The following is an 8,877-nucleotide window of genomic DNA, read 5'->3' on the forward strand; positions in this document are numbered from 1 at the left end:
TTTATACACAAAGATGTTAATTGTGGCATTGTTTATACTTTTGAAAAGCCAGAAACCAGCCAAATATCCAGTGATGGAGGAATTAAACAGATTGTAGAACATCCATATAATAAAGGACTGTTTAACTATTAAAATTAATTTTTAAAAAGACTACTTAATGTTGTGGGGACAAGACTTGACATAATGCTAGGTGTGGGCTTTCCTGGTGGCTCAGATAATAAAGAATCTGCCTGCAATGCAGGAGACCTGGGTTCGATCCCTGGGTTGGGAAGATCCCCTGGAGAAGGGAATGGCTACCCATTCCAGTATTCTTACCTGGAGAATTCCATGGACAAAGGAGCCTGGTGGGCTACAGTCAGAGTCCGTGGGGTCACAAACAGTTGGACATGACTGAGTGACTAACACACACACACAATGCTAAGTGCAAATAAAGAATATATTTATACAGTATGATCTTAATTAGGTAAAAATAATTTCCATAGAAGAAAACGTGTTAATAGTGGTTCGTTCTGAGGAGTAATTGTTGTTGGTTTATATTTTCTAGGTTTTCTAGAAAAAGCACATGTAATTTTTATAATAGCAAAAAGATTATTAAAAAAGAAATCATGGCAGCTCCTCATATATTAACTGTTTAAGCATATTATGTTTTAGAGATGGATAGAAGCACAGGGGCTGTGCTCCCAGAAGTCTGGGAGCTATGGCTGGGGGTTGTAATTGGTGGGTGATTGTCTGAAAGCTGTTTTTCAAAGGTCTTAAAAGAAAGGAAGTCTCCTTAACGTTTTAGCTCCGGGATGTCCCTGCTGTGCGCAGTTCTGTCACTCACTGGCTGTCCTTTGCTGATCAGAAAGTCTGATTGGCTGTCAGCTTTGTTTCAACAAATCTAAAAAAGGAAGACAAAGTAATTATTATCTAATAAATGCGACTTATTTAGTAGCCAGAAACTTTAACACATGAGGCAACAACGAAAGATTGCTGATGGCTTAAAGTGAGAACTATTCGAGATTGTTCTTTGGGTTCTGATCCATGAATAGTCACAGCATCATTTTAGTGGGTCTTCCCCAGTATTACATTTTAAATGAAATTAGAGTGGAATAAAAAAAGAGTCTGTGGCATATAGTAAGTATTCATTCTTTAAGTTTTTATTTCAGATGTATTTTTGTATGTACTGGGTTGTATATATAAATGTGTCTTGTTTTCCTTTTCAAACTGTGATTTGCAGTCCAAAAAAGTCAAGAGACTTCTACTATGATCTAGACCCATGGTTCTCAGTAAGATCCTGAGACCAGAAGCATAGGTATCACCTGGAAGCTTGTCAGAAATGCAAGTTCTCAGGCCACAGCCTGTATCTACTGAATCAGAAACTCTGGGTGGGTGGGCCGAGCACTCTGGAGTTTATTTAATAAGCCCTCCTTCCCCACCAGTGATTTGATGTGCACACCCGTGGTGTGAAAACCATGGGTCTAGTTTAGCTCTTTCAAGTGAGGTTCAGAGACTAATGCTGGCATCATTTGATGGCCAGTTGGAAACACAAAATCTTCAGCCCCAACCAGACTTATTCATTCAGAATCCACACATTTCCCTGGTGATTTGTAAGCAAGTGTTAAAGATTTAGTGAAGTTAGTGAAACATTGATCTAAACCACATAGGCCTTCAGGGGCCAAGTAGATAATGTCAATGAGTGAAGGCAGCTTGGTTTTTTTCTCTTTAAAGAGAGTACAGCAGTGAGAAGGCAGGATGGTGAGAAGTTTAAGTATCTTCATTTGTTTAAAAATGTCCTACCAGTTGGGTTAACACATCCAACCAAGCTCATCAATTGAGGTTAGCTGCAGATGAAGTCAGTGACTTCAAGCAGATTTTAAACCCTTATTTGAATATTGTGACTCTCTCATAATAACTTCTTCTGATCTCTTTTAGGAGTTCATCAAGGAGCTGCTCTCTCGGATAAGAGGCATGAGGAAGTTGAGCCCCCCGCAGAAGAAGGCTGTATAATTCCAGCCCAGGTGGAACTCTGCTGGAGACCCAGGAAGGAATTTGGACTTCAAGAAGACTTTTCTTAAAGAACTGTTGTCCTTATGAGCAACTTTTTTGGGGGGTGGGGAGGGGTGGTATCTATTAGACATTTATTCAAGAGTGTTCCTTTTTTGGTTTTTAAAGGGTTGGTTGGTGTAATATTTTAATAGCAAAGATATCACAGACTCTGGCTTCAGCCCAACCAGAGAGCATCAAATCAGGCAGACATGCAAGGAGGGGCTGGACCAGGCAGCATCTTCTTGGAGAAACCAGATACAGGGATGATGGTTTTCTTACAGCTAGTTTGGTAATACTTTTTTCTTGAGTTGTACATTTGACACAGAGGTCGAATTTCTTGTACTTGTATATATCTACAGGCAACTAAGTTAAAATGTGGATGTGAGTTTTATTTCGCACGGATGGAATAAACTTGTGGTCATCCTTTTATTGGAGGTCATGGCACGTGTGTTTTCAAGAGGCCACTAGGTCTTCTTCGTGTGAGTGCTGGAGACCTCCAATGTTCACTTTCTGCACCAAAGTGAAAAGAACTCAGCGTATCTTTAATGAGCTACACTACGACAATGTGGAGTTGGTCAAGGGCTTAATTTATGGACTTTGTATTATTCTGTTAATCGGGATGCTTTGCCAGGTCATGTACTTATTGCCTCATTTGTGGTATTTTAAAGTTTTCTGAACCCTTTCTTTGAATGACTATTCGAATTTCTTGGGAAATGTTCACACTATGTGAGGGGTGTTTGGCGGTGGAACCAGAAAGCGCCCTGTAGCAATTCATTCTGTGCTTTCTACCAAATACCATGTATTATTCTCTCTCCATGAAAGCAGGTCATAAGGAAGTGAGCAGATTCAGTATCTTCCTCCTTAGAAGTAGATCTGGTCACTTCTGTGCCTGGGGGGCATCAGACCAGGGTGGGTGAGCTGAACGATGAGCCGGTGTACAACTGAGAAAAACCTCAGCTCTGCTGGAGAAAGTCGATGCAAGAGCGTTGGCTGGTTTAGAAGTGTGGTAGAGATTTCCTTTCTGGCTTCTCTCAGTGGCTTATGCTGAGGACTGTGGCCCTAATTGTGCACCCCGATCCAATCCCTTTGCTTGGAGCTGAGCCTGGGGCACCTGCTGAGCCCCTCTCAGTTCGATACTGGCTCCTTGGAGAAGGATCAAAATGCAGCTGGGTGTGGGTGGGGTCAAAGGTCAGAGTAGAAATTCTTGGTGTTCTCCGGGAAGCCCCCACTGCCTCCCATAGAAACCCTCCTCCCTACCGTAAGGTGTCTCTAGGTGGCCCTGTCAGAGGAACAGGGGTCAGGCATTTTATATCAAGGGTGCTCTGAACATATTTTATTTTTTAAAAGAACTATGTTTGTGAATTTTATGTACACTGGCAAGCTTTTGAAAATGTATTTAATTTTGTAATGTTTACCAATGATTTATTTACAAGCTATTTACTCGAATAAACGAAGCTGCTTACACCTCTGCTTACATGTTTGCCTTGCAAAACCACATGGGTGTGATGACTTGACTTTGTCAGATGCTCTGAAGACAAGGGTGTGGGCGCATATGCTCAGCCGTGTCCAACTCTTTGCAACCCCATAGACTGTAGCCCGCCAGGCTCCTCTGTCCGTGGGATTTCCCAGGCAAGGATGCTGGGGTGGGTTGCCTTGCCCTCCTTCAGGGGATCTTCCCAACCCAGGGATCAGACCCAGGGATCGAACCCATGCCTCCTGCATAGGCAGGTGGGTTCTTTACAACTGAGCCACAGACAAGGGTACCAAGCACCTATACCTAACTTTTCATCTTCAGGTCTTTTGTTTATTTGATCCTGGACCTCACCTGAGGCATCGTCAGATCAGGTGATGAAAGGAGAGGAGCTGGGACAGACTCCCGGCTTGAGCAGGAAACAGAAAATAACTCTGTGCCCTTGGCCCTGCCTGCCTTCTACTCCAACACTCCCCTAGGCCTTGCATCTTTCATTTCATTCAAACTCCCTTTTGCCCATCTGGTGTATATTCTCAAGATTTCAGATGAATCAGATATTCCAATTATTGTTAGAATGCCTTGCACTCTATGAGTACACAAAAATTGGAACTTGCAGCAGTTCTGTTAGGTTTGACCAGCGCAAGTTATAATCTTTAGAATTTTTCCTTTGAAGGCCTCTGAGGCCTACCACATCACACACTTCCTGCCCCCTCCCCGCCCCTTACTCTTGGCCTGGCATCACCTGACTCTCCGGAGTGCTCAAGTCACAAGCTGGGATCTCCTCCTGGCCTCCCCATCCCAGTCCCAGTGCATCCATAGTCACCAAGCTTTTCCTCTGCTAGTACTGCTTAAATCTGTCCCGGTGAAATCTTGCCATGATTGCTGCAACTATCTTGGAATTGACTTCCCTGTGTTCTGTCTTATGTCCCTCTGATCTGTTTTCCACCCAGTAATCAGAATAATCTTTCCCCAAAACAGCTCTGATCACTCCACTCCCCTACTTAAAACCCAAACCCCTCTGACTTCTCTGCAAGGAATTGGTCCCTACCTCTCCAGCCTTCTCTATCAGGCTTTCAGACTAACATCTGGTCCTACTGAATTCCTTGGGGTGTCTGAAATGTTCTCTGTATTTTTTTTCCTCAGAAGCTTTGCAAAAACTATTGCCTGAGTCTGGTACACCCTCTCCACCAACAGGCTGTATCTGGAGAGCTGGATTGGTCCCCTGCTAATTGTGTGCACACAGCCTAGTGGCATGTCTCCACTATATTACTACTGGCTATTCATTCACCTGTTGTCTCATCTGTTAGACTCTAGGATTCTTGAGGTTGGAACTGGATCTTATAAATCAGGCCCCTGGTTCTGTGCTTGACCCATCAGAGGGATCCATATGTGTTTGCCAATTGAATAAATATGATAAATGATTCTTTGAGAAAACTCAACTGACTCCTTCCCACCTCGGAGAGCATGCGCATATTAGACCCGAGTGTATGTTTGAACTACCTGTGAAGATTTAAAAGCAGCTAATGCCTAGACCCTAGTCCTGACCAACTTAATCAGAATCCGTAGGTAGGAGCAGAGATTAGACATTTTTAAGGTCCCCAGGTTGAGTCCCCCAGGCCACTGGCCTTTCTTGCGTAGCCCAATGCCCACGTCTGATGGCAGGGCATCAGCTTGTGCTGTTACGACAGGTGGCAGCCATGGCGTGAGCACACCACTTTTCATTTTATTTTCTACTGGAGAACCCGGGGCCCCACCTGCTCTGGAGCTGTGGCACAGCCTACTCTGGGCTCTTCTTGTTTTCTCCCCTAACAAAAACCTCCTGGGCTTGGCCTTGGCAGCAAAGCACAGAGCACCCTTTCTTCAGTTTTCTGAGAAGGCAAATTTAGGAGAAAGGGCAGCCCAGGGTGATGTGGTTTCCAACTCTTGTTACACACAGATGCTTGATTTTCCTTTACAAACTGGAGTCCCCATGAAAGGCTGTGTGTTGTGCAGAAATCAGTTGATCAACAGTAGATGAGTAAGTCATTATTTCTGGTTCTTTCCAAGAAGACGAAGTGGCTGGGGACACGAGGTCTGTGCAAGCCACGACTGCCCTTTCACTGAGGGGTACAGACAGAAGGGGTCAACGCCAAGAGACTGCCAGGCAGGTACCAGGCCCCCACCTGGAGACGCAGTTGGGAGAGAGTCTGGGAGGTGACCTCATCCCTTCCCATGGTCAGAGTGGGAGCTGTGTGTTTGCTTCATTGCTTAGAGTTGCTCTGGGTGCTGCTCCACACCCAGCCTGCAAGCACGGGGCTTGTTCTTGTTCCTGTCCCTCCAGTGTTGCTCAGCGAGACGCCCAGGCTCAGAGCCAGCCCTCCGTGTGACTGCTGAGTGACACTCCGGCACCTGCACCACGTTTCTGCTTCCGAGTTAAAGCTGCTGTGGATGCCCTCTGCTTCTCAGGGATCTTCCTTGAGTGCCAACACTTTTGGGAACTTCCTACCACCCCCTTCATCCACATCCTTCCACCTCTGCTTTAGGCACCACCCTGAGGACACTTTGATGGCAGAAATTCCTAAGATGTCTTGGGTGGGGGAAAGTACTGTGAGTGGGAGGGCCCCTTGTCTATGGTCTAAAAACACACAAAGAACTCAATGTATTTGGTATTAGAACTTTGGGGAAGCCGGTTTCAGATTGAACAGAGATGGGGTCCTGGTGATTCTCCCCACTGCTGTTTTCTTCTTCTTTGAATTTATTTCAATCCAAAGGATCCTGGAGAGTTATCACTGAGAGCTGGTGACATTCTCTCTGAGGTTCGGGATGTAACTAGCTGGGTGTTTTTAATTTGCCTGTGAAAAGCAGGTGGCTTCTCCCAGTCTTCGGTGAGTGAGAAAGATCCAGACTTCCTGGAGTTCCCCTCCTCCCCGACTCAGACACCAGGGCTGGAAATGCTTCACTTCTTCAGTGTTCTGATGCCACTGTGGTGTCATGAACCTGGGAATGAATGGCTTGTATAAGACTGGATTGTTCTCTACTCCTCTCGGCTGTGTGGGTGTTCCCACCACAGCACACTGGATGAGCATCTCAGTGGAGTACTGTTACAAGAACAACTGCAAACTAGGCCCTGGAGATCTGGTCTGATGCTTTTATTGGGTCCATTGGATAAATAAGACCAGATTTATCTCTGGTACATATTTCCTTCAGCTTCAAGCTCTTCAAGGTAGGGTGCATTAAATGACCTTGCTGGGTTTGAGTTCACCTTGTTCCAGTGGATTCTAGAGGTAGAAAGTCCTATCAAGTATATGGGGGTTTAAAAATATGTTTGTGCTATGTTGACTTGATCCCATTTTACATTCACACATATGCACACAAATTCAGTGTTATCCTTTTTGGGAGACAATTCTATACAGGTCTCTAGTGTTTCTGGGTGTTTGTGGCTAGACACTGCCTTAGGGGTGGACAAGTGTTTTCAAGTATGATTGTGTGTGCAGCAAACTGTGTTGGAGGATAAAGATTGCTTCTCCCTCTAGAGTAAAAAACAGGTGAGCTTACTGCCTATTATAAAAGATACGGGTTCCCTAAGTTCAGAGTTCTTTCTCCTGTAGTGCAGCCCTTTGCAAGTATAGTTGTCGCTCAGCCTTCTTTGCAACCCCCTGTGCGAATTGGGACTTGCAAAATCATCATTCCAAAATGCTGCTGCTCTAGCTACCGCTCTTGTGGATAATAAGCTGTCCTCTCTCTCTGATCCAGGAGTATTGGGTCTTTGATGTATTCCTGGCTCTCGGGCAGGCTAACTTTTCAGCTTGGAAATAGGGTCAAATCTCATACGCCACCCAAGTCTTGGCAATGATCAGTCTTCCTGGTCTCTTTGAGTATGATTTGCATCATTCGTGTAACTAGTAGATACTTTCTTTTGTTTGGACCCTAATTTGATCCATCATTTTCAATTATAGAGAGTCAGAAATTTTCTTTAGAGGGATTTCTTGTCTGGAAATGATTTTCTGTTGGCAGAATTTACTTTTACTTTCACAAAAGCTATTTTCTCTCTCTCTCCTTGTTAGCCACAAAAGGAGGATGCTGTGTGGTAGACATAAGGCAAAATGGACCGATGGAAGAGAGACATAACAAATTTACAGAAAAATGACACTCTAGAGTGAAGCTGAGAAGACAGGCATGTGGCAGTTCTTATCTTGAATCTTCCTCTTTAAAATAGGTACTTAAATAATATGAGTGGCAGTTTATCACATGCTACCTTGACATCCTCAAATTAAACTCCAAAAGCAGTTTAGTGACTGTAATTTATTTGCAGGATCACAGTCAATCCAGTGGTCCCTGAGCCACAAAATAGAAAGTAAGCTCATGGAATGAATACCTGGTGCTCCCAGATCGCAAAGTGATCCATATAAAGTGTAATGCATCATACCCGTTGGGGTCACAAGTTGCTTGAGGGTAAGTGATTTGCAGGTTGGTTTTCCTCTTATTAGTAGTAGGAAATTACCCCTGGTGTGGATTAGATGTGTAAAAGCGGCCATTACTGACTCAAACCCCCTTTCTGATAGCTATGGATTATGGGACAAATAAGGCAATGTATCTTAATTTAAAAAAAATATTTTTATAGTATTTAGCACCTCACTCTTTTTGGCTGTAAACCCAACATGGAGCACCAAAATGCATAATCTATAGTGTAGGCTTAGAGAATCATCTCTTTCTGAAATTAATGATGGGTGAGGAGTTGAACAAAACCTCCCAAACTGCTTTAAAAAAAAAAGTGTAGTTGTTTTTTAATCTTATATTCTGTTTCAAACATGTGCTCCTTTTTTTCTTTTAAAAACTTTTTTACTTTTTGGCTATGCTGCGTGGCATGTGGGAATTTAGTTCCCTGGCCAGGGACCAAATCTGCACCCCCTGCATTGGAAGTGTGGAAGCTTACCCACCGGGCCACCAGGGAAGTCCCACATGCTCCTTTTAGAGCTGAGAACACCCTGCCTACCTCTTTAAGCTCATGTTTGTGCTAAGTCACTTCAGTCGTGTGGGGACTCTGTGAACCATATACCCAGCCTGATTTCCACCAGGCTCTTCTGTCCATGGGGTCCTTCAGGCAAGAATCCTGGAGTGGGTTGCCATGCCCTCTTCCAGGGGATCTTCCTGACCCAGGGATCGAACCCATGTGTCTTATGTCTCCTGCATTGGCAGGCAGGTTCTTTACCTTGGAGCCACCAGGAAAGTCGCATCTTTAAGCTAGGAGCTCTTAGAGCTACAGCTCATGTGGCCTGAAGGGGAGTCTTTGAAACCTCTGAAATTTTGTAAGAGAGAGAGCAAGAGACCAGAAGGAGATAGAGACACACACAGAGCCACAGTGAGAGTGCTCTAAAGGAGAGGCATAAATTGCTTCGGAG

The 8,877-nt window shown here is 44.4% G+C and overlaps 1 protein-coding gene across 1 annotated transcript in view; it reads left to right on the plus strand.

Moving 5' to 3' along the window:
• The window catches only part of PPP1R14C (protein phosphatase 1 regulatory inhibitor subunit 14C), an 80,433-nt gene extending 76,936 nt beyond the window's left edge, over positions 1–3,497 (plus strand). Inside the window, exon 4 of the mRNA XM_061130098.1 lies at positions 1,915–3,497. Within this exon, the coding sequence (XP_060986081.1) occupies positions 1,915–1,989 (75 nt within the window). The 3' untranslated portion in view covers positions 1,990–3,497. The remainder of the gene's footprint in view (positions 1–1,914) is intronic.
• The last annotated feature ends 5,380 nt before the right edge of the window (positions 3,498–8,877 follow it).

The sequence above is a fragment of the Dama dama genome, chromosome 26 (genome assembly GCF_033118175.1).
Source record: "Dama dama isolate Ldn47 chromosome 26, ASM3311817v1, whole genome shotgun sequence".
NCBI classification, from domain to species: domain Eukaryota; kingdom Metazoa; phylum Chordata; class Mammalia; order Artiodactyla; family Cervidae; genus Dama; species Dama dama.